Source organism: Anopheles aquasalis, chromosome 2, assembly GCF_943734665.1.
Source record: "Anopheles aquasalis chromosome 2, idAnoAquaMG_Q_19, whole genome shotgun sequence".
Taxonomy (NCBI): domain Eukaryota; kingdom Metazoa; phylum Arthropoda; class Insecta; order Diptera; family Culicidae; genus Anopheles; species Anopheles aquasalis.
The window spans coordinates 71,420,647-71,445,646 of record NC_064877.1 but is presented as its reverse complement, the minus strand read 5'-3'; the positions used below and the strand labels follow the sequence as shown (position 1 = coordinate 71,445,646).

Here is a 25,000-nt window from a genome sequence, read left to right as displayed (position 1 = left end):
TAGAGAGTTCTTACGTAATGCACTCCCGGTCCTAGCGGCTGGCGGCTACACTTACCATTCCACGTTCATGTTTCGACTGACTGGTGCATGCCCCAGTGGTGTGTCCGGAATGTTTTCGGCTAGCTGCGGCAACAACACCATGAGAACAGAACACTGGTGGCCCCCCACCAGCACTCCCGGGGGACACTTGTTTCAGCTGCTGACCCTTGGATGCCACGCAATGCAGATGGCCATCGCTGGAACCGCCGTGCGGAATCACACCGTTTGGCATCGGGCAACCATCCTTCACCGTACTGCACTGGACTGCGAATGAATCCACCAGCTCATCTTCTGCCACACTGTCGCTGTTGCCAGCGGAACCGTCGACGGTGGTGTTGTTAGCGGAAGAACCAACGGCGCCGATCGACGCCATCGGAGAACGTTGCTGCTGCTGACGCAGATGACCGTGGGAAATCGATTTGGTGCCGTTGGCGAGTGCTGGCGCCGTACTTTTCTGCTTCCCGGCCGAACCGTGCATGGCGACTGTGGCAGCCAGCTGGTGATGGCTGCTACCACCCCCAGCACCACCGCCGAGCCCTCCTAATCCGCCGCATCCTTCGCAACATTCGCCGCTCCGATAATGTTGGTAGTCATGGAAGCTCCGGCTGGTGCGCATGCGCAGCGAGTAGGAGCGGCGAAAGGGCTGCGGTGACAGGATCGGAATCCTCGTCGTTTCGCTCTCGCCAGGATACGCGCGGCGCTGCTCGAGCGGTGTCGCTGGCTTTGATGACATTCTAGCGTTACGTACGGTTGTTATCACTACTACTACTGCTGCCACTGTCGTGGGCGCGCACTCGCGATAGTAAAAGCACGTGGCACGTGCGTTTGTTAACCACGTTCTGTTTAAGCGTTACGTTGTTGAACCGTCCGTTCCTACCACTAGTGCTACTGACCTCGACGTGGGTAACAAAACAATAAAAAACCAAAAGCAAAACACAAAATGTTCGTGCACGGAACCAGCCTCCAGCAATGGAATGTCCACCTGGAAGAAAACGGAGCGAAAAATAAGAAGAAAACAAAAAAAATGTTGGTTAGCAAAAACTGTATATATGGCGCCACGGTACAAGTTTAGAAAGTGTTTGGTTGTTCAGGCAATCCGATGGCGCTACGGACCAAGGGGTTCCCATGAGGGGCAGGGCAATAATGATCTTATTAGCGTAATCATAGTGCGGTAGCTTTCAAATGAGCTTTTCTGGGAGCGAGATACAGCAATAAAAAAAACTCTAGAGAGAGTCGACCAGTGGAATTGATGGAATTCTAGTGCCAGAACTGCGAATACATTTATAGTGCTCGTCTGGTCTCACCAACGCCACCATCGTTATTCGCGATCCAAGGTGCAAGTTAACGCCATCCCAGACAGTGTTTTGTTGCGTGACCTCCGAATGGGGCGGCCCCGTATGATGGTTGTGTAATGATGTAAGAATAAAAATATATCAATCTTTTCATCAAAAGCCACTACCACGAAACCTCAGTCAAGGAGGCTTAACCTTTTTGCTTTGATGTTTGCGCAACAACAAACGGTCGCTGGTAGGAAAAATGGCCACAAATCGGACGCTTTCGAATTGATTAAACTTTCAAGGTTGAATGTGGCATTGGCGCATGTTTGGGTTGTTCCGTTTTTTATTATTATTATCATTATTTACCGCTCTTCTTCATCTTCTGCCTTTCCTCTGAGGCATCACCTTGAAATGACGAGCGTCATCGCTTCACTCTTTTGGACCGCCACTCGCCGTTCGCTACCAAAGGGGGCGCAATTATTCTTGGTCAGGTGAATGACCAAGCATCTTGGAAAACATGAACCATCAGAGCTCGGGTTTTTTTGTCGAGGTATGAGTTTCGGAAATGGCCACCGGTCACGCACTTCCGCCATTAGTGGCACGTAGTATTCATAACCGACTGATGTATGTATTGTCCATCGATTGATAGGCGACGGTGCCGTGTTCAACCTAAACTCACTTGGAATAATATTTGTCTTTTTCAAGAGATTTCAAATAAAACCATAATTTAGATATTTTCATAAATAAGCTCTTTACAACAAATAGTCAAAATGCTCAAGCTCAAGTATCACTATAAAACGATTGTACTCTCCAATTGTTGAAAGTTTCACCGCCGGCCCCAACCGGCTCACCCGACCCTCCCACCGTTATCAATTTTAAACTAAATTATACTAATAAGGAAAAACGAAGAAGGGGGCGGTGGGATGGATAATAGAAAATGACACCTTCATCTTCCAACTCTCACCCATTTTTCTTCTCCTCAATGAAGCATAATTCATGACGAAGCATAAGCTCTCAATTACATTGATTTGCCTCCTTTTTCTTCTCCACGCTATTATAAATTCTCTAAATAGCGGACATTTTCTCTTTCCCCCCACGGGTTACGCGCCGCAGTGCGTACCGCATCAAGCCTGAACCGAAACGGAGTAACTGTCTACGCCGCGGTCATGTATGCCTATTAAGCTAGAAAATGCTAATTGTCTGGCGAAATTATCCGACCGAATATTTGAATTCGAATTCGATCCTCATTCAACATACGATCTGATTGACATTAGCAGCTTTGTTATCAGTAATGATTTTCACCTTCCTCCATCCTCCTCTTCCTTGACTATTTTTTAGTAATAAGCTGGTTCAAAATGGTCATTTGAAGGGTTGTAATGGAATTTTGATAAAACAGGGAATTGCTTTTAGTTCGCTTTTCGAGGCAATGGATTATAAGGCAGACTCACTCCTGGCGGAGCATTTCTATGGCCCGCGAGGGGACACATTTTCCCCGTTGGATAGAAAAGCAAGATCCCCAAACGATAAGCCGTGTGAGGACGTAATAGCTACGATGAGTGTGCGGCGGGTGGAAGCTTAGATTTGCTGGCTCGCCCACCGCCCACACCAGACGAGGACGTAATGTTTCAATATTTATCAGGTGAAACACGTTAGTGAGACGATTACGATCAAATGTTATCGGTCCCTAGGCCGGTCGGTTGATGTATGCGAACTATATATGCTACAGAGCATTGACGTCATTATGGTAATTTAGCGGTAAAACTCTCGAAAATGACTCTCTTGCGGACAACCATATGAATGACGAGAACCACACAACGTGTCGTCTCGAGCACTCCCCAGTTGCCTGATAGCGATCATGCATCAACATTCAAGTGGAACACAGACAGTTCGGCCATAGAGCATTGCTTATGTCGTGACTTTTTGTTGCTTTTTTTCCTACTTTTTTGTGTTTCTGTGACTGTAATGTGGCCTCAGTGTGATCTCTCCCACTTCCGGTCATTCACCTAACACCGCATTAGTCGTTTCTTTGGCATTTTCCCATTTTCCACCACGGTGGGGTTGATGGGTTCAATAGAGTGGATGAAAACGGAGGAAAAAATGTGATTCACGAGTTTCTTCACTCGGAGAGTACAGTTACACATCGTTTCATCGTCCAGGTCGAGCTGGGGAGCTTTTCTTGTTTTCGTTTCCGCTGACTTCATGACAGAGCGCGGCCAGACGCACTACCGCACTGCCACTGCCTTGATGCAATCGATTGGCTTGATTGGACTGTGACTTGCTCTAGTGCTCCACTAACACCGCTGCCCAATCGCATATGCCTTTTGGGGCAGGAAGTGATGATAAAATGATGATCAACGTAGGATCGCGATGACTAGCAAAGTCACGTAACTTCTCAATTCCTTTAGGTTTCATATGTTATAGATTACGAGTTTAACGAATTTAAAGCATTGTCATTAGAAAAGCAGAAAAGTTAACTAAATGGAAAGTAAAAAGTATAACTAAAAACAACTGGAAAATCTGTGCAACACCGCAGATCACAACCAAAAAAACCTCACGGTGCTAGTGATTAATTTGTGAAGCGATACAATGCAGTACGATACAACAAATTGAAAAGGCTTGTCGATACATTCTATCAACCATGACCATTTAACGAATGCATCTTAAGCGACATCAAAGCGAGTCGCCGGCACTCGTAGCCAATCGATCGAACGCGAAACACCTGCAGCGCTGTAATGCAATCATTTCTACTCCAGCAACCGTGCACCACTCTTGTGCACCCACCACCAACCAACAACATAGCTTTCAGCTCCTGGCCTGGTGCACTGAGGCCGTACTCTTAATCATGCACTTTTGCCTAATATTGCACGGTCTGATCGGGAACCAACAAGAGACCCCATCTCCCCTCATCAACACCATGGTGTTACATAAATTAAATGACTCTTCTTTTCTCAAGGCAAGTCGGTCTGCAGGTTTTGCAGAAAATGCTGCTACTGATGCAAAAGCAGAAACCACGCAAACTCGGTGCCATACTCTTTGCCTTGGCTCACCCATTGGCGGAAGCATTAGCATGCGAACACTCTGTATGGCGCTGTTTGTGTTATGCACACATCACCTGGCAACCGGCAGCGTTGGAACATTGCCAAAAATAGCGTGATTTGCATGTTTGTGGCCATTGCAGGTGTACCATTTCGGATCATGTTCCGGAGCTTTATTTTCGGTATGTGAACACTATAGAATTGTGCAACATTGTTATTTCGATGCAACGTTATCTTGATGCCACTAATAAATCATTGACTGTTGACGTTGCAGAAGATACATAAATGATAGCTACTATTGAATTGTTGATCATCGTATCGACATTATTGATGCAATTAGTCCGTTGGAGTATAAATGCAAACCGCTCCATTGCTCTTTAACTGTACACTCAACAAAAGAAACGCGTCTGATAATTTCATTAACATTCTTGCTGCTGCACCGACGAGCGGAAGTGAAACTGCCCTAGGGCGTTGGGCCGTAACATATCAACGGTAATCTCCGTTGTTTTGGATCATGCTTCAGTGAAAAGATACGGCAACGGCGAGAACCTTCGTGAGAGAACTACCATGCCATAAAGTAAGCAATTTATTCAATTCATTTTCGACCTCTTTCAACATTTTGAACTGCACCTCTCGGCTCTGCGATCGCGATCAAACCCCAACGATCGACAATGCTGCAAAGGAAGCGTTAAATAGAGCCTATGCCTCTTGATGCTATCGCCGAGTAATTAGCCGCCAGCAGTGGAAATAAAAACTCTGGAGAAGAACGCTCGATCCGGGTTCCCATCAGGTCGCTGTGGCGTGAACGGATTGCATCACATCCGAACGTCCTTCGCCTGACCGCGGCCACCCTTCGAGGCCAGCGAGTAATGAGTTCTGATCCGGGCTGACGATTTCGGATCGCTTTGAAAAAAGACAATTACAATTAAGATTCCATGCTGGTGGCCTAGCGTTGGGCGTCACTCGACGCTTGAGCTCCGGCACACGGTACATTAGTTTTCGTTTCGATCGGCCACCGTGCTGGTCTGTGGAAACACGTTAAGCACCCCCGGCCATAGGGCTGCTGCAGGGTGGATGGAAAATTCTCTGCCTTAGCGCGCATGGTACGGTGTCGGACAGCTTACTTCACTTCGCCCTGTGGTGTGTGGTTCGACTTTCGAAATGGGGTCGACCACGGCATTTTTCCTCTCTCTCTCCTTCTCTCCTTCTCTCCTTTTCTACTACCAAACGCTTTTCACCACTGATTCCCCGGGCTCGGGCGTTTGTAGGCCACAATGCGCTCAAGGTGGAAGCACATTACTCATTCGCATTCGAGCACACCGCGCACACTGCGCCAAGTCCATTTTGCGCGCATTTTCCATCAATTTCAGCTCACCTTCGCCTCTCCGCAGGGTACCATACTTCAGCAAAGCTCCACGGAAGCGCCAGGGGTAGCGAGACTAGCGCAGGGAGGTCGGGCATTCGATTTTCCCCCCAGCACCGTCATACGAGTGTGCGTATGGTGCTGTTTTCCACGATACGGGGCTCGCGAGTGAGCGAGCATTGGTTCACGCAAAATCGGTCATCGCGGTTAATGCGCCTTCGACCGGAGCGTCGATAACTAAATCAAACGATCAGCTGAGCTGAGCCACTCGGTTGGGAAATGCGGTTTCGGACATTTTCAAATTCAATCTGACACGCAACGACGACGGCATCGACGAATCCACGCGAACGGATCAATTGTCTATGGTTCGCGAAACGTTGGCATGTTGGCCGTGGAAATGGCAAATTGATTGTAAAAGCGAAGCGACGGTCAAATCGGTTAATTTTTCAGCAAAGTTAGTTGGGTGTAAGGCTGCGTATGGTCGTATTGCGTTTAAGTAACGATCAAGATCATCAATACTTGTACGTTCTAGACAATTCTACAGCAACGAAGTAAGTAGTGGGTGAAGAACGGTGGAAAGGGCACATTGAAATCATTTTCTCAAATCGTCTTACCCCCAAACACCCCAAAACATCCCTAAATAGAACGACTTGTAACACAATGTAATTCACTACAATCCAATTTACTGAACCACTTGAAGAAGCCACAAGGATGTTAAGGGAAGGCATCCGATAGGCTGGCCAGGTAACCTCGTCCTTGCGCTCCATCGCGAGTATGTCTGTGTGTATTGGCTAAGGACCTGACTCATTTGCTAACGCTTTTTACGAAATGCTTCTTGGTGTGCGTCAAACGCTCGCTAGTATCAATGTTTGATTACGTAAACAAACCACCGCGGTCAAGGATAGTGGCGAGCGTAAAGGGCGCCTATGTTTTGGAATGACCATGTGGACCAAATGGAAAACAGCGTGCCCAAATATGACCCCGAATGTAGCTGGTCTTCCCAGGGTGGGCAGCAGCTGGACAAAGCCCGTCCCTAACTTACCGTTTCCGAGGGCACACACGCAAGTGTACGTGCTTTTCTTCAGTCACAGGCCCGGCCGCTAGGCCTCGCTGTTCAAACTTTATCACAAACCATCTGCACACGTGAAGATGTGTCTGAGCCCCGAGTAAACATTGTACCCAAGGGTGACGACGACGGGCACTGTCATTGGGAGTGTCGCTGCCATGGTTCAACACAGCTGGATAGCACGCAGGCTGTTACTGGGAAGCGAAAGGAGAAGGAGCAGGACTGCTACTGTTGGCGTGTTGTTTTTGTGGTGGCATAGCGCCCCGCTACGACCACGGCACGGGGTGTTTTCCCGGTGGTTACCGCACCGTAACGCACAGATACTAACTAATTGCCGCGTGTGGGGCGGGCCCTAAGCTACACTAACGGGAAAGCGAATTTCCGTTTTAATGTTTCCCAGAAATCCCTCCACGTGTAACGTCTTGCATTTCGAACACTAGTAGGCGCACTTCACCGGGGCAACAACCGGGCAGGAAGATGATTATGTAATTTTCGGAACTTTTCTTTCAGTTCACCACAGGAGACACACGACGCGAACGAATGTCCCACACAGCACTGGCACTGGCCAAGAGCTCACAGTTCAATCTGGTCCTGCAGTTACCGCATGTGCTTGACTATCGCGAGGATGTCGATTTCGGTTTGGGGACACAGCAGGGATCGGGGATCCTTCAAATGACACACAACGATGCTAGTGCTGCCGCCATTTCCAGCGACCGACGAACAACAACTGACCGAGCGAAATGGGGACGAGCTGCGAGCCTACAACGAACCATCATCTACACGCCAAGCACCACTCCCCGGGCACCCCTCCACACCACATTGCCCGACAGAGAGGGAGCACCAAGCATCGCGTGCTCGACCGAGTGAGAAAGAGAGAGAGAGAGATGGAGAACTGAAAAGGTGGAAAAACTCACGAAAAAGGTAGGCAACATAAAGCTTCAGCACTCTAACCGCACCTTCCTGAGTTTTTCCTTCATCCCTCTGCCCGCTCCCACTCCTTTCCTTCCTGCCCCAAAAATGGACCGCGTGTTGTTGACCTACCACCGTTTTTGCCACCGCTCCATGCCACGCAAATCTCGCCCATAAAGAGATAAGAGGCTGGAGACAGAGAGAGAGAGAGAACGAAAAGGCTTGAATGGAGAACAGAGAGAGAATGATAACAATCGGACACGCAACACAGAATTGCGCGTGAGTGTTGGTCGCCACGTTGGTTAGCAAAAAAGCACTAGAGCGCGGATTTCTGTTGGATAATTCGCGAAACCTCCAGCAGCAGCAGCCACTATAGTGGCAACCGGAGGTTACAGTGTGCCTGTGGCATGAGAATTGGATAACTGGTACGGCTACGTTCTAACGGGGCTACGGATAGAACCCAGCCGAACTAGTATTTGTATAAGTTTCCTTTCGTAACAAATAGATGAACTGCTGAAGAAATTATTAAAAGAAGAACAGAATATTTAAACTAAAACCATTTCGCTGGTTTTTTCTAGGAGAAAACTGTGTGCTACTGAGGTTACATTAAATAATTTAGAACAATCTACCTCAGAACATATTAACTCAAAAACTGAACGGTTTGTGCATCGTACCATCCGTTCATGCATAAAGCATTCAAGCATAATGTAATATCCATACTTCCGGGATTACAGGGTGAGGCAAAAAAACTGCAACACAGTTAAAACGCCATATATTTTTCATTTTTGTTAGGATTTTATTGAATAAATCCAAAAAATGTTGGGAATTTCATAAACTTTCAGAATCAGTTATTTTTTTTACGGTATGTTACTTTTTGGAGGAATTATGGTCTTGAGACCGTGAAGAGGCCTTGCTTCGCTTGGCCGCAAGTGATGAAATTCTGAACTTTGTTTTCTTTGATGAGAAACCATTCGTTATCCTGTAGTTTTTAAACGAAAAAAAATATGGGATTTAGTTTCCAGGAAAGTCAGCTGATAATTTACACTCTCGGCTGGCCACCACGACGCATAAACCGGGTTGATAATGGGTTGAGATGCGATAACACGCAATTTTTCACATTATTCGCACATTTTCGTTCGGTGGATCCGATATAAATCAACAAATTAATGTTTCTAAAGCTATTAAAAGGTTCATTGCAGTCTTAGAAATGCAAACAATTCATGCGAAATCCCTAGAGATTCTAAAAGGACTCTGTACCTTCCCTCAAAGCAACCTAGACATGAAATTAGCGTAAAGAAACATTTCACACTTCATTTCCATGTCTCATTGGCTGTCAATATCTATGGGGGCAAAAAGCGCAGGACTTCTCCGTTTGCGGTATTTTGAAGGGCAAGGTTAGACCTAAAAAATGACATAGTTTTGAACAGTTTATGTAAACGCTTCTCTAAGAATGAGCCAAAATACCACAAAGCACTCTGCGGGCAACGAGCGATGGTTTCTTCTACCGTCTCAAGATCATAATTCACCCAAACAGTAACATACCATAAAAAACTGAACTGATTCTGAAAGTTTATGAAATTCCCGACGTTTTTTGGTTTTACTCAAAAAATTCCAAACAAAAATGAAAAATATATGGCGTTTTAAATGTGTTGCAGGTTTTTTGCCTCACCCTGTATATACTTACCACTAAATATTAAAGCAGGAATATTTGCAATGAAATGCTTTTTGAATAAATTACGCATGAACACATCATACGACTCCTGCATAAACGTAAAGAAAGAACTATGGTGCGCTCCTTTACAAAGTGGTACAACGAGCGACGGGACAATGACTGGGAGCAGCATAATTTGAAAGGGAATTGTTGCGGTTTAATCCATCACCAACACGCCCACCTCTGCTAAAAAATACACAACGCAACGATGGCAAAAAACCTGTCTTAACTGCAATTTATAAGGTAAGCGATCCGGTGGCACGATTTGGTCCGATGTTGGGAACCTGGACACCTTTCACGAAGGTCCTTGACACAGCATGGTTTCCAGTATGCCAGGGAACCCAAGCAAACAACCGAAACCCCACGCCTGCCCCCAAAAATGTAACCAAGAAACCTTAGGAATGACACCTGGAAGGGATGCACTTGTTCTCGTATATTTCGCCTAAAACAGGGAAAACGTGAAAGTACGGCCAGACGATGAATGTCCTTGAAAGTATCACAGAGCAACGGATCGGCCGATCTGCAATGTTTCGAATGTTGAATGTGCCCTTTTCGAAGTTCATTCGATTCTTTTTAAAATGTTCAAAATTCCTATTTTTTATTTAATCTCGATTTTAAAATATGCATATTCTATTATCTGAAAGAAACATCACAATTGCTCTTCACTTTCTTTGCGCTCCAAAATTGAAACAATTACTCGAACAGATGCAGGCATTTTGAAGCACTTCGAGATTTATCTTACCCAGTGCCCCATCGTTTTCCGTTGCGCAACGACAAGTTATTGCTCATACTTAGGCGAAAATAATGAGTCGCAGGAAATCGTAAATCCACCAAGCCGGCGCTAAAACGCAACCCTCCCACCAAGGACTGATACAAACCGTTTTATGGCTCAATTATTTTTTTTTGTTTTCGCGCAAATGACGCGCAGAGAAAACTCCATCAATTAGAGCCGCGTTTTGTGCCGCCAGCCATAAGCCAGGGTGAGGGGTCCATCTCCCTTGCCAAGATCTTTATCAAAGAGCCATTTCAAATCGCATTCCAGCATGCCACACGCACCACCCACTGCACGGTGGCATGCAGTGGCAATGAGGTTCTCCTTCTTTTTACCGTCGCACTCAACCATCCAACCATCATCCTCGCGGTCGATTGTTTCGCGAACGCCAACAACGACGCCACCTTTCGTTACGCCGCCGATCCTCGCGGGTGCATCCTTGGACGTTCTCCGGCGACGTTCCAGCTGTTACGGCGAAACAATCGATGGGGTGGTGGTGTACTGTATTTCACCTTTTCGGATTTTGAGAACGGGGAACGATCTCATGATCATCATCTTGAACGCTTGCCCAACGCTGCGGTTGGACTGCCGCGGCCAACAGTTGACAAACGAGAAAACAATGCTGAACGCCCAGGAATAGTCGCGGGGCTGTTGGGGCAATGCAAAATAGGAACTGTGGTGCACTGTGTGTAATCGAGGGCAAGACTGATGATTGTGTTTATCCCCTTTCCATGGTGATGGTTCATAAAACGTGGCTCACGCGATACGCGCCGGGCTAGCGATAATCAATTGACCATTTCGTACACGTACCGTACGCCGGTCATGGAATTCACTTTCAGAGAGTGCCAAGAGAAAAAATACGGAACGTTTTATCGATTCAATGTGCAAACATTTGGATAAGCGAGTGTTTGTGTGCACGAATCCTGTTTTAAATGGGACAGCAACAATTCAACATAAATACATAAATCAAAGGATGATTTTTACGAGATAAGCGTGGGTTTGCAACTGGAGGAACATGATGATAATTTTTTGGCGAAACCATCTTGTTTTCTCCACCAAGAAAAGGGTCAGTTGTTGTTTATACCATGTCGCGTGAGATACTTTCTACTTGAACTACACTGCTCAGTCTGATGGTGGCCACGACCACCAAGCGGATGCAAATCGTCATCACCGTAATGTCATCGTCACTGCGAGGCAAATGGCGCATTGTGGCCCCGGTGTCACTGAAACAACGAAATAAATTGTTCTCCGTGTCTGTCTGCCTGCCTGCACATAACCTACTACTGAGTCTGATGTGTTACCCTCTCTCCACTGGGGTGCGCCGGCTGTACTAGGCCCGGCTTTAAACGGTGTAATTTGCTTTGACTTTCAACCGTCCCGATGGCACGATGGAAAGGGTTTACACGAACGTATCAAATTTCCAAGTCAATTTAACGCGGCTGAAAGTGAGAATTTCGACCATTCACCGGGGCCCCGCTACGTGATGGTATGTGCCCGGATGGATTACGAATTTTAGTGGCCACATTGTCACAGGTTCACACTTCAGAGCTTAGACAAAGCTTCCGGTAGGCAAATGTTCGCCCGATGAAATAAGATATCGTTAATTGAGAAAATGAAGAAGTAAACATTCGTCAACCAATAATGACATCATCGTTCTTCGTCCTGTTTTGTATGCGCTTCGGTCCAAAAGCTGAAATAATGTATGCAAAGTATAATTAGCCAACAGCCCTCCATCACGACGAACACAACAAGAGTAGACGATTGTCTCATCAGCCCAACAATTATCCTCTTCCACACGCTAGTCCTGCAAAGAGAGCTGTACCACCGGGCATACAACGGTTCGGTCACCAGCGTACACAAGGTTCGAAAACGATGCTGACCTAGGTGTTGAGCTGGTAAACAACTTTAATGCCGAAAGCAACCAACTAAAATAAATCAATCAACTCCGATCGCTGCCGATCGGGCCAATTTCGTGCGTAACGCCTCGTGATCAGACGCCGCGGCTAAACGATTACGACTTGTAACACACTCGTGCTTTATAGGTCAGATGAAATTAATTAAATCAAAACTCAATCACACGGTTGTGGTGCCACCCGTGTTATGGGTGGTTTGAGGGACCCAAAAAGCTACCATGTGTTATAATGCATGTTACATGAGAGACGTGTATTGGACGATACATCGTGCCGGTCTCGCTGTTTAACTTACCTTTTTAATTTTATGGAACCAGCTGCTGGAGGAGCTAATGGCAACGGAGATGTTTGCGTTAAATGCTGTGTTACAATCAACTTAAAGCTAGTTTAAACGTAGATAGATCTCTGTGTAACGACAATTAAAGGTATTTTTCGACCTCTTTGTAAACCGTCCACTCTACCCAGTCCACTATCTTATCACAATATTCCGCGGAGGAAATGTTCCCGCTCTCCTTATCTTCACTATTAACAACAGCACAAATCGAACACTGGAACGTGCAACCACTAGTTTAACCACTAATGTAATTAGCTTCGATTCAAAACTGCGTCTTTCTCGCCCGTTTTCTGTCCCTTAGTTAACTGACTATCGATGATTCCTCGCTTGCGCAAAAACCACGACATTCTGGTACACGTTTTTGGAGGTCTCGTTTGACTGCTGGATTTGCCTTGAAACACTGGTACCTAGAGCCGGACTAAGTTCTCCACCGAAACGCGACTGACACGCTGTCTTGTGCGGTAGCATGTGCGCCACTCGCGCGTACAGTTTGAACAGCTGCTTTTCGCTTGGCAAACGATACACGATCGTGCTCGGCGTGTTTTGTGTGCGTGCCAGGCCGTTCAAGTCCGCTTTGTGGTGCTCATTGATAGCGAATTTGTGATTGTCATTTTGACCTGGCGCGGTTTGCGTACATATTATCGCAAGTTGGGGCCGCTACCGCCGTGGCCGTGGACCAATCAGACGGCAGTGTGATACGCACACACCTGGAGAAAATTATCAAATTGAGAGATAAATGTGTTGAAGGAAGTAGCATACATTTGTAGATAGATTATTGGTCGGATCTACAGATTGACCGCTACAGGAAGTCTGGTTTGCGAAGGTGGATTGGTTAAGACAAATCTGAGCTTAACAATCACCGTCAGCCTGGTGGAGAATGGGAAATTGAAGATCCCCATCTGACACTCGTCGCCAATCCATTTCATCATGATGAGCGGTCGTCTGTTATTTCATCGGCTCTGCCGCTGTAGGGCAGGGAATGGCGAGCTGCAAGAAGATGCTCAAGGTTGATAAATCGGTGCACATTCACTCCGGTCGGGGAACCTTCACCGGGAAAGCGGCACGATGTGATCTGGCGCAAAATGGCAAATTGCCTCACTTTAATGCGCTTGCATAATTGCATTCTGTTTGATGTTCACAGAGGAAACTCTTCTGCTTTGTAACGGAAATAAAGCAATAATCATTTAAATTCCTTACGACATTCAACCCGCGGGCAGCATTCAAGCATAATGCAGGGAAGATGTATTAGCGGTCCGAGAGAGTCTTGAATTAATCTTTACATTATGGAACCGTTTCGCGACGGTATATGAATATTCAGGAAAAATGCGTTGAATGTTTTCCGAAATTAAAGCGCATCTATGCTCTCACTCCTTTTGATGAGTAGCTGAAAAGTCCAGCGGAATGAGAAATGGCTTTATGTTTATGTTTTCCGTTTGTTTTTGGTTTCTTTTCCTTCATCATCATAAGTCTGTTAGAAAAATAACTTCATTAAGCTATACGTATCGAATGTATCAACTTTCCAGCAAGAAAACTCGGGAACCTGCCTGCCTACCTTACCGCTTATCAATACAATAAAATGATAAAAGCTACTGGCTACGACAAACCCTTATAGACGTGGCGATTCGTTAGTAGCACAACGATGCAGTTCTACGACCATCTTCGAAACCCGTTTTCTTATCAGTTACTCCTCGTGCTACTGATTCCAATACGACGATCACCGGACGAAGCCTACGGCTGAGCCAATATTAGGGAAAAGTACTAAGCAAAGAACTACGGAAATTGTACAAAATTTTGGGTTTTTATTTCACTTTCTGCTGCCATTGCACATCTGTTTTGCACCCCAAAAAGCGAACCATGGGATTTATCCTGTATAATTTGTTTCGTTTGAACCGAAACAAGGCTCATGTATACACAAACTATGCGGTTGCTTGGCAATCGTTAATCCGCCGGCTAGTTTCTAAGTTTATTGGCGATTTGCACAACTCGCCTACGTGGACGTTTCTCTGGTTTCTGGATGGTTCGGAACGGAAACCGTCTCGCACTCGTCGTTACAGCTCCTCCCGTTGATCCTCCTGGCTCTCTTCGTACTCATAATCCTCTGCGACTGGCTGGTCACGACAGTAGCTGGCCACCTGTGAGCATAACCGGATATCGGTGTCCTTCACCACCTCCTCCTGGAACATCCGGATGATGTCTTCGTCGTAGTTCTCGATGATTTCTAGGCAGAGGTGTTTGAGCGTCTTGTTAAGATCCCCTTCCTGCACAAAGTTCACCTTCGACATCTCCGGATTCATGCCGCTCTCGGTCATCATCTTGAGCACGATGGGCCGGCCGGACTTCTTGTAGCGTGCCTTGGCGTAGTCATCCATGCGGTCGCACACGGTTTCCATCATCTCGGTCAGGTACATCTCTGATTTGGCGTACAGGATCTTTTTCTTCTTGCTCGAATCGCCGGTCGCGTCGAGCCGGTAATCTCCGACCTCGACCTTCTTGTTCGGATCCACCTTGGCCACGGCCTGCTCCATTTCCACCATCGATGCTTTGCACACCAGGCATTTCAGCTCTTTGCTCTCGATCGGTCGTGCTATATCGCCTACCTGTCCCTGAGCGGGGGCCGGTGCCAGCACGATCGCAAGACCGGCCAAGACGAGGAAACAGCGGCGGACTTCAGACTTCATCTTCCAATAACGATAACTACCTATGTGATGTGGTAAATTGTGGGCCAGAACCACGGACGGATTCCCGTTGAGGAGATCTTTTCGGGGCTAGCTGATGTGGAAACTGGTTTGGGAACGGCTCGGTCCGTTTTTATCAGTCGCCTTTTAGAACGTGATGAAAACAAACACGTTTCTCGTCTCTGATTGGTCAATTCCGCTGCCGTCAAACAGTATACCGCAGAGACACCCTGTGTCGCCAATTCGGGCTCGAAACAACCAACAATTTTTTGAATAACCTCGCAGCAGTTGCTCGCTTGCGTTTCCAACAAAGCTACCTTTGGAGTAATTTTATGCGCGGTTCAACACTCAAAGCCCTTTTCATTCAATCGTGGAAGTTCGAACCAGTGAGATCGTTCCGCTTTGAGCTGATTCCTCAATTCTTGAAGACACTTCTAACGAAATATCCGTAAGTGAAATCTTGTCGGGTGGCAATTGGTTTGTTTTAAAACGTCCTTTTTTATCTAGCTTTGCAAAATGCGCGAAATTGTGCATATTCAAGCTGGTCAGTGCGGAAACCAGATCGGCGCCAAGTTCTGGGAGGTCATCTCGAACGAACATGGAATCGACGCTACCGGTTGTTACGTTGGAGATTGTGATCTACAACTAGAGCGGATTAACGTATACTACAACGAGGCTACGGGCGGCAAGTATGTGCCTCGTGCTATCTTGGTAGATCTCGAGCCGGGTACCATGGATTCGGTTCGTTCCGGTCCGTTTGGGCAGCTGTTCCGTCCGGATAACTTCACCTTCGGCCAGTCCGGAGCCGGTAATAATTGGGCCAAAGGACATTATACTGAGGGTGCCGAGCTGGTCGATACGGTGCTGGATGTGATTCGGAAGGAAGCCGAGGGTTGCGACTGTCTGCAGGGCTTCCAGTTGACGCACTCCCTGGGAGGAGGCACTGGTTCGGGCATGGGGACACTGCTCATCTCGAAGATCCGAGAAGAGTACCCCGACCGTATCATGAACACATTCTCAGTGTTCCCATCGCCCAAAGTGTCCGACACGGTGGTCGAGCCCTATAATGCCACTCTCAGTGTGCATCAGTTGGTGGAGAATACGGACGAGAGTTATTGCATCGATAACGAAGCACTCTACGATATTTGCTTCCGCACGTTGAAGCTCACCACACCAACGTACAGTGATCTCAACCATCTGGTGTCGGCTGCCATGTCGGGTGTGACCACGTGTCTCCGGTTTCCTGGTCAGTTGAATGCGGATTTGCGCAAATTGGCGGTCAACATGGTTCCGTTTCCACGGCTACATTTTTTCATGACCGGATTTGCACCGCTCACATCCCGTGGGGCTCAGCAATACCGTGCACTCACCGTGCCCGAACTGACCCAACAAATGTTTGATGCGAAGAATATGATGGCTGCTTGCGATCCTCGTCACGGACGTTACCTCACCGTGGCTGCCGTTTTCCGTGGTCGCATGTCAATGAAAGAAGTGGACGAACAGATGATGAACGTCCAGAACAAAAACAGCGGCTATTTCGTTGAATGGATTCCTAATAACATGAAGACTGCAGTTTGTGATATTCCACCACGTGGTCTGAAGATGTCGTCGACTTTTATTGGTAACTCGACCGCCATCCAGGAAATCTTCAAGCGGATCTCTGAACAGTTTACGGCCATGTTTCGACGCAAGGCCTTCCTCCATTGGTACACTGGCGAAGGGATGGATGAGATGGAGTTCACGGAAGCGGAAAGCAACATGAACGATCTCGTCTCCGAGTATCAACAGTACCAGGAAGCTTCGGCAGAGGATGAAGGAGAACTGGACGAGGAAGAGGAAGCGGGAGAAGACTAGATATTGCGTTATTTCGATAAACACTGTAAAGATTACAACTGAATTACTAAATTTAACGGAATAATCATAAATAAAATTGTAGCTATCTGTTAAACAAATTGTTTTAGTTAAAGTCATGTTTAACATGTACATTTATTGGAAAAGCAAAAACTCTTATTTGAAATAAATTATTCTAACTGTATACCTCCTCAATTTTGAATACTCTGGTTAACGGACCCTTCGAACTACACCGATGTGGTGATCGTCTAATTTTCCCGTCCGCACTCAATGTTACTTAGCGTATAAAATAGAGGTAAAAGACAACAAAAGAGAAATAATTGTTTGACCAACCACGCCATGGTAAATGGTACATTTGATTGTATATGTTTTGTGCACCCCAATGTCTGCTACACTTTCCAAGTGTAGAATTCAGATCATTAGGTGTGCTCGTTTGTTCTGTATCGTACTGACACTTTTGTCTACGACAAAACTCCTTCTTCTCATCTCAAGGCAATAAATAGAGATAAAGCACACCGCTTTGCCGCTAGGCTGTGACGAGAAGAATGCATTTTATGCCTCAAAAACCATCAGGCAGGCAACCATCACACCTCCACCATCCGGTGACTCTCGTCTTCCTCGTCAGTATCACTCGTATTCGTTGCCCTCGATCGTCCCGTCCCCTTAAGCAACGTTTTCCGATCGTCGGCAGAGACCTGGTTCCCGGGTTTGTTGGCTAAATTAACGACCGGGTTTAACGAGTATAGGTAGATGGCGTACGAGACGACTCCGATCGCTAGCATCGTGTTCAAGTAGATCGGTATCGCGAACAGCACGTAGCAAAGGACGGCGGTAAACATGAGCTCCAGTGCGCTGGCAAACGTTTTCAGGATCGAATTCATGTACTTGAGAAAGAAGCTCGTAATGATACCAATGGCCGCATTGTTGAGCATAATGATCAGTACCTCGAACTTTGCGACTTCGCGCAAGTGCTCAACCGTGAACGCACCGATCAGTTCACCCTGCAGCAACAGCAGCAGCAAATTGCAGACGATCGAATCGAGGTACATGAACACATTCTGGACGTAGATGTTAATGTCGGAACCCTTCCGTTTCAACAGGTACTCGTTGTAGACACCGGCCAAGCAGGAGCACACCGTCTGCACCAGAATGAGCAGCGCGCTGAAGCTCAGATCGAAACCGGAAATGTTTTTACCTCGGAAGGTACCGTCTACACTGGTATCGGCGGGATTCGCTCCTGCAACCATCGCGTTGCCATCATTCTTGTCCACAAGCGCTTCCGATGCGTTTGATGCGGAGAAAAGGCTCGAAAAGTTCCACTGCTTTAGCATGCAACCGCACGTCAGCAAAAGGAGCGAGAACCATTGTCTTCGGCTTAGATATTTCTTAAAAATCATCTAGAAGAAACAGCAAAATCGGGAACGATAAGACAAACGCCCTCGCTCTCGGAAAAGCTCTGAATTACCTGAAATAGTATCCCGGTAATGACGACACGCAGCTGTAGCAGCAAATAGTAGGTGGTTGGATCGAACGTGGACAGATTTATGAACGCTAGGTTGTTGTATAGACAGTAGAGAAAGGCCGGGACGAAATAGAGCAGCAGCACGCTACTACCCTCGACGACACGAGCGATAAGCGATGAGAAGCTGTTTCTGTAAAGAATCGTAAAGAAAACGGTTCGTGATACTTGAAGAATCAAGCGCCGGATGGGAGATGCGGGATAACCAGGGATAATGGATCTCCCGCTTCACTTACTCGCGACAGTAGAGACCGGCCGATATCACCAGCTTCAGCATTTCGGTTAGTAGCACCACCAGTACCGTGTTGTAGCTGTACGAGTTATCGGATCGCTGGGATGCAGTCACCAGAATGCCTGAGGGATAGGCGATACGGAATGAGCTCGGAGAACGAAATGGGAAGATAAAACACCATTGCCTTACCCTGGCTTACGAACAGCGACATGTAAGTGAGAAAAATGAAGATGCTTTTGCGGCTGGGGAACAGCTCCCCCCAGTTGATACGCGCGGCCACCGCCATCCTGATCCGAGTAGCGGGTTCCGCTTGCTGGTCAATTCCGTCGCCGTCGATAGTTGGAAGAGTCTCTTTTTTGATCCACACTCCAGAGTGGCCAGTTAGGTTGCGAGTTATAGTCCGAACGGTACGAGCTGTCTCACTGCTGCAGCACTAGCCATAACTGCAGAGGGTAGGTCCGCTTGCGAAATCATCCACCAATTTTAACTCAATCTCGCGTATCTCGAAGCAACCATCCGGAGTTGATAAAAGACCACCCCACGACGACACGAAACTCCCGATCGAAAACAAAAGAGCCGTCCCGGTTGTCATGGGAATCCGCACCGAACGTCAATCCAACAACAATTCAGCGGAAAATGCACCTTTTCAGGAAACTCCCCTGTTTTTAGAGATTTGAGAGAGGAAAATTATTTCGTCATTTTCTAGTTAGGTACATTGTTGTTGCCAATTTATAAAATTAAATTTCATCAAATTCGAGGCCCCGTTTGACAGGGCGCTCTTTGTCTCGCTCTTCCCAACGAACCATCCAATCTCTGTCCCTCTCTAGCACACAGGCAATCGTCAGTTTGACCGGCAGCAGAGTGAGTTGGTGATTTTTGGTGGCGGCCACAGCATCCCACGAACAAAGCGCTAAAACGTAAACATCTCCTCCCGTGGATCGACCTGCTGACGACCAAGAGGGAAGTGAAGACGGTGGCCAACAGATAACGGTCACGGAACATTGCACGCATAGGCACTGGAACGCGTAACGCTGGATCCCCCGAAAGAGAAGCGAACGAAAACCATGGTAAAGATCGAAGACTTTAAGCTGTCCTGCGAGCTAGCCGGGCACAAGCTGGACGTGCGTGCGGTGGCCGAGGGTGGTGGCTTTCTTGTGTCCGGATCGCGCGACAAAACGGCCAAAATTTGGAGCTCCAACGGGTGAGTAGGACGATGAAGGGACGGTCGGTGATCCCGTATCCGCTTGATTGCTCATACTCTTCTCGTTTCTCCGGCAATAGCAATGGCTACCAGGAGTCGGAAACGCTGCGAAATCACTCCAACTACGTCGGTGCGGTGCTAGTGGTGGAGGCGAACGGATGGATTTGCACGGCCAGTAACGATGCCACGATTGCCATCTTCCGCTACCCGGGCGGGACGGAACCGATCGGTGTGCTGAAGGGCCACACTTCGACGGTTTGTGCGTTGGCCATGGGACACACTGCAACGAGCCTGATCTCCGGTAGCTGGGATAAAACGGCCAAACTGTGGACGAACGCACCCGGCTCGATGACCAACGTGACGCTCGTGGGACATGAAGCGGCAGTCTGGGCGGTTGCGTGTTTGTCCAACGATCGCTACTTGACCGGTTCGGCGGACAAAAGTATCTTCGTTTGGAATGCATCCGGTGCGAAGCTGGCCGTGCTGAAGGGCCACAAGGATTGTGTACGCGGCCTGTGCCCACTGCCGGTTGCCAGTGGTGGCGGGTTCCTTAGCTGCTCGAACGATGCCACCATCCGCCACTGGAACGATACCTACGAATGTGTGAAGGAATTCCATGGCCACACTAACTACATTTACTCCCTTGCACGGTCCGATGCCTGGGGTGATAGCGTGTTTGTCAGTGCCGGAGAAGACAGTACCATCCGTATGTGGGATCTACGAGAAGGTGCCCTTGGAGAAGCGCTACATCTACCCGCCCAATCGGCATGGGCCGTTTGTGGGCTGCGGAACGGAGACATTGCGTGCGGTACGAGCGATGCCATGGTTCGTGTGTTCACTGCCAGTTCCGAACGGGTGGCCACGGATGATCAGCTTGCCGCTTTTCGCGTGGCGGTTGAGGTACGGCAAGCCGAAGCGTCTAAGCAGCTCGGTGGCATGAATGTAAACGATCTACCCGGACCGGAATCATTGTTGGCGGAAGGAAAAGAAGGCCAGACGCGTATCGTGCGCCATCCAGATGGTAAAATCCTTTGCTACCAGTGGAGCAGCGCCGGTAAGTGGGAGTGCGTCGGTGATGTGATGGGTGCGAGTGACGGTGACTCGGGCAAGCAGCTGTACGAGGGTCGCGAATACGATTACGTGTTTTCGGTGAACCTCACGGATGATGCACCGAACCTGAAGTTACCGTACAATCGCGGTGAGGATCCATGGTTCGTGGCGCAGCGCTTCATCCATAAGCACAACCTACCGCAAGTGTATCTGGAGCAGGTGGCCAACTTTATCGTTAAAAATTCGGACAATACGGCACCGGTGGCGAGTGCAGCCGCCAACAGCTACTTCGATCCATTCACCGGTGGCTCTCGGTACGTGCCGGGGTCAGCCGCTGCCCATGGATTCCAACCGACGGCCGTTAACACGGATCCCTTTACGGGCGGTTCTAGCTACACGACGCAAACACCAAATGTGGCCGCACGCACGGTGCCACCGGCGAATGGCAGTAACGGTGGCAATGTGGATCCCTTTACGTCCGGAGGAAGCTACTCGACGACGGGATCGAGCGAGACAAAGAAGAGTAACACGCACTTTCCCCATCGGCACTACATTCTACTCGAGAACGCGGACCTCGCTAAGGTGCTCGTAAAATTGAAGGAACTGAATGGTAAAATCGAGGATAGCAGCCTTCGAATGTCGGACGAGACGCTCGATGATGTGGTGCGGTATGCGGGCGAGATCATGTCGAGTAGCAACGCGGAACCGAATTCGGTCTGTCTGACCGCCATCAAGTATCTGTTTAGCGCGTGGCCTACGGAACTCCTGTTTCCGATCATCGACATAACGCGGCTCGTCGTGCGTGAACCACGTGCCTGCGAGGAGCTGTTCGATGATGCTTTCATCAGCGTGTTCCTGCAGCACGCCAACCACCTGCCCGCCAATCAGTTGATGGCAGCTCGGTGCTTCACGAACATGCTATCACACGGTGCCGGCCGTACGATCGTGGTGAAACATTTGCGGTCGATTGTCGATCGCCTGGCAACGATCCGTGCCGGCAGTGCCAACCTGCAGATTGCACTGGTGAGCTTCTATCTCAATCTGTCGATGACACAGCTTGAGAAACTGTCGTCGGTGGAGTTCTGTAAGGTGCTCGCCACCACGGTAGCCGATCTGGCCGGCTGGTTGACGGATAATGAGGCCACGTACCGCTGCTACCAGACGTTCGGCAATCTGCTGAGCGTGAAAGGGGCCTCGGATGCCGTGTCGGATGTTCTGAAAGGCCAGAGCGAACTGACGGAGCGGATACTGTTCCACGTGAGCAGCGAACTGCCGAACTTTGCGAAGCTCAACGAATGCGCTAGCTATCTGGTTGAGCTGCTACTGTAAGAGGGGATCTCCATTGGCGCCTTCATAGGCATATGCGTGGCCGTGGAGGTTTGTCCAATTTTAGACGTATGATCAATAAAGAATGTTTCAGTTTCAACCCTTCGATTTGTATGATCACGATCTCTTATGTCGTTTCTTTCATGAGTTACCTGGTTTACAAAATCGAAAACATATTCAGGAAAACTTTGCATAATAGGGCAATTTCTTCTAACTTTATTGATTGGAAAACATACAGTTTTACAAAAAAAAAAAAAACAATCATACACAATCCGTATCTCGAGTATAAAGTGGCCGGCGTTCTTGCCGTGCAGTTGGATTTTCCTGATTCCTCAATTTGTTTATGCACTTTCTGCGCGTCCCAGCGACCGTTTTACCATCCAAAAAATAGATCCATCGCCTTATTTACAATCCCATTACTACGCTTCTGTGCGGCCGCCGTGGTTGCGACGGCGTTCGCTTCCTTTTCGGCCGTGTACGACATGTTCACCAGTGAGCGCACCCGCGTCAGCGGATTATCCGGCTTCTCGTAGGTTGGGGAGCAGCCTTCGTCTTCGTTCTCCTTCCCGATAACGGCCGGATCGTTGCAGTACTGGACGCCCACCATCAAGCCAGGGCTGATGATCCGCCCATTGTAGTTGAGCGCTCTCATACACTCCAACCTCGAGCTATATCGTAAATGCACCCAGTTGCCGTTTTGGGGCGCAAACTGCTTATCGACGATCGTACCGATCGATACGAAGTGTGATAGCATGAGCGTGGATGCATTCTGGGGGAATCCAAACACCGTAACCCAGTTCGAGGTACCCACGCTACCGTTGCTGGGCAACGTTGGTTGGGATGGCTGCTGCTGCACTTGCAGTGGTGGATGACCTCCGAATGGTGTGCTGGGCGGAGAAACCGGTACGTTTGCCATGCGACTGTAATCCACCGGAATAGGAGACATCACACGGGATACGTTAAAGCCACTCTGGTTGGCAATCGAATCGTTGAACGATTGGTTTGGCCCCGTCATTTCGGTCGCGGCAGGATGTAACACTCCTCCTGGGCCTCCAGCAACGCCAGTCGAACCCCTTGCTGTGGTGTGCAGCATCTGTTTCTCTTTGCGCCAAGAATCGAAGAGCCCTTGCGTTGGGGGCCCAGTTATGCTGGCGTTGGCATCGAATGATTCGTTGCGGAACTGGTTGGCGAGCGAGGAAGCTTGCATCGTCGACATGTGCAAGAAATGTTGCGTGTGCGGCGTTACATTCATGAAGGAGGAAGACATCTGCTGCTGCTGCTGCTGCTGCTGTTGCTGTTGTTGATGTTGAGGCTGCACGAAATGATGCTGCTGCTGCTGCTGCTGTTGATGAAGCGCGGCCATAGACGTTGGTGAGCGCATGGCATCGGGAGGGGAACCGGCTAGTCCACCGTACGCAAGGGAAACACGGGTCCGCGTTGGAGAAAGGGTGTTTGGGCGCGGAGCGGCCGGTGGATCACCCATTAGAAACGACGGCAGATAGCCGGGTCCTCCAGCACCGCTCCCTATTGCAGCATTCGAGCCCGACAAGGAGCTAGGACTGCCCAAGGTCATCGGTTCCATAGCGGATACGTACACTGGTCACAGTCCGCGGTTACCGGAGAATCGTTACACTAAATTTGGATTTCTTTATCAACGCACAATCCGGCGGCGAGGTGCGTGCTTTTTGGAGCAAAATTGAACTGACAGCCGTTACCGTGTGGCCAGCCAGGATTAAAAACTCAACAAAGGATTTAGCAGTGTTGCCATTCTGCACTTTAAACTGACCATAACCTTGCATCGCAGTTTTTAAACAAACAATTAACAACTGTTTGTATTATTTTAATGAATGACTAATGATTTACCCTGTAGTTCCCTGCACTTGAACGCTTCTTTGTCTTATCAATTCCTTCCGAATGTCATCTTTTCAGAAACAGAACACAAAGCGGTAAAGTATGATATTAAATTCTTCCAAGACACGAAGATCTCTTTAATTACAGTATCATGTCGCAGCTCAAGTACACAACACTTGAAAGGAAAAGGATGAATCGGAACAGAAAACACGATTGAGATGCACCTGGCGTGCTGCAATCCAAAAATGCCACCTACCGCCCGGCTCGGTCGTTACTTGAAGACGATCGTATCTAACATTGCCCCGAGACACTGCACGATGTTGTTCGACATGAGTGTGTCGACCTTCTCCTCCAGGTGACGCTTCGGATCCTGCTTTCCCACATTCTTGATGGCCAGCTGTTCAGGAGTCATCTTTTCTTCATCTTCGAGAGCCTGCGATAATGAGTTCAAGAATTATGTTATTGGCCTGTGCTTGCTACCCTCTAATCGATTCCTTTGTAGCAATGGTTACCTTGTTGTAGTTCTTCGCCAGTTCAAGCATTTCACTGATGGTGCTCTCGTTGATACTGCAGTGTTCCTCATAGTTGGCCAACGTTAGCCCATCCATCCATGATTTTTTGTGCAGGTTAAGCAACATCTTTTGCTCCAGTTCGTTCTTTCGGTAATTAATGCTGATCGAGTAGTAATTTCGGTTCAGTCCGTGAATCAGTGCCTGCACCGATGGTTTCTGCAGGTGACCCAGATTGGAGGTCGTTTGCCGGGGCTCTTGTCCTAGCACCAGCATGTTGTGGTTGATCAGTCGGAACGCATCGATCACGACTTTGCCCTTAACCGACTGAATCGGATCCACTACAACGGCGACTGCTCGCTCGGACAGC

The 25,000-nt window shown here is 48.2% G+C and overlaps 7 protein-coding genes across 9 annotated transcripts in view; 2 read left to right on the top strand and 5 right to left on the bottom strand.

The window, feature by feature from the left end:
* The window catches only part of LOC126569393 (protein quick-to-court), a 20,389-nt gene extending 7,530 nt beyond the window's left edge, over positions 1 to 12,859 (bottom strand). For 2 of the 3 annotated variants that reach the window (XM_050226439.1, XM_050226442.1), the window contains exons 1-2: positions 6,757 to 7,576; positions 56 to 1,021 (exon numbers count right to left, since the gene is read on the bottom strand). In XM_050226439.1, coding sequence (XP_050082396.1) covers positions 56 to 772 — 717 coding nt within the window. In that variant the 5' untranslated portion in view covers positions 773 to 1,021; positions 6,757 to 7,576. Of the gene's footprint in view, positions 1 to 55; positions 1,022 to 6,756; positions 7,577 to 12,377 lie in introns of those variants that run through there. The other variant, XM_050226441.1, reaches the window with a different exon arrangement.
* Positions 12,860 to 14,237: 1,378 nt separating this feature from the next.
* Positions 14,238 to 15,244, bottom strand: LOC126580757 (protein seele). Its single transcript, XM_050244001.1, has one exon. It carries the CDS (start codon positions 15,092 to 15,094, stop codon positions 14,465 to 14,467), a length of 630 nt encoding a protein of 209 aa, XP_050099958.1. The 5' UTR covers positions 15,095 to 15,244; the 3' UTR covers positions 14,238 to 14,464.
* A 220-nt stretch (positions 15,245 to 15,464) lies between these two features.
* Positions 15,465 to 17,032, top strand: LOC126569081 (tubulin beta chain-like). The gene is made up of 2 exons (XM_050225892.1): positions 15,465 to 15,539; positions 15,599 to 17,032. Exon 2 carries the CDS (start codon positions 15,608 to 15,610, stop codon positions 16,943 to 16,945), a length of 1,338 nt encoding a protein of 445 aa, XP_050081849.1. The 5' UTR covers positions 15,465 to 15,539; positions 15,599 to 15,607; the 3' UTR covers positions 16,946 to 17,032.
* Positions 17,033 to 17,043: 11 nt separating this feature from the next.
* Positions 17,044 to 19,381, bottom strand: LOC126569082 (UDP-galactose transporter senju). Its single transcript, XM_050225893.1, has 4 exons — positions 18,883 to 19,381; positions 18,698 to 18,815; positions 18,408 to 18,594; positions 17,044 to 18,339 (listed from the first exon to the last, which is right to left on the bottom strand). Exons 1-4 carry the CDS (start codon positions 18,977 to 18,979, stop codon positions 17,527 to 17,529), a joined length of 1,215 nt encoding a protein of 404 aa, XP_050081850.1. The 5' UTR covers positions 18,980 to 19,381; the 3' UTR covers positions 17,044 to 17,526.
* A 158-nt stretch (positions 19,382 to 19,539) lies between these two features.
* Positions 19,540 to 22,387, top strand: LOC126570443 (phospholipase A-2-activating protein). The gene is made up of 2 exons (XM_050228196.1): positions 19,540 to 19,894; positions 19,975 to 22,387. The coding sequence occupies exons 1-2, from the start codon at positions 19,758 to 19,760 to the stop codon at positions 22,271 to 22,273; spliced, it is 2,436 nt and encodes an 811-aa protein (XP_050084153.1). The 5' UTR covers positions 19,540 to 19,757; the 3' UTR covers positions 22,274 to 22,387.
* A 70-nt stretch (positions 22,388 to 22,457) lies between these two features.
* LOC126581471 (nucleoporin Nup35) lies at positions 22,458 to 23,951 on the bottom strand. Its single transcript, XM_050245148.1, has one exon. The coding sequence runs from the start codon at positions 23,850 to 23,852 to the stop codon at positions 22,644 to 22,646; it is 1,209 nt and encodes a 402-aa protein (XP_050101105.1). The 5' UTR covers positions 23,853 to 23,951; the 3' UTR covers positions 22,458 to 22,643.
* Positions 23,952 to 24,222: 271 nt separating this feature from the next.
* The window catches only part of LOC126577460 (26S proteasome non-ATPase regulatory subunit 14), a 1,401-nt gene continuing 623 nt past the window's right edge, over positions 24,223 to 25,000 (bottom strand). Inside the window, exons 2-3 of the mRNA XM_050239117.1 lie at positions 24,634 to 25,000; positions 24,223 to 24,554 (exon numbers count right to left, since the gene is read on the bottom strand). The exon at positions 24,634 to 25,000 is cut by the window's right edge and continues 229 nt beyond it. Of these exons, the coding sequence (XP_050095074.1) occupies positions 24,393 to 24,554; positions 24,634 to 25,000 (529 nt within the window). The 3' untranslated portion in view covers positions 24,223 to 24,392. The remainder of the gene's footprint in view (positions 24,555 to 24,633) is intronic.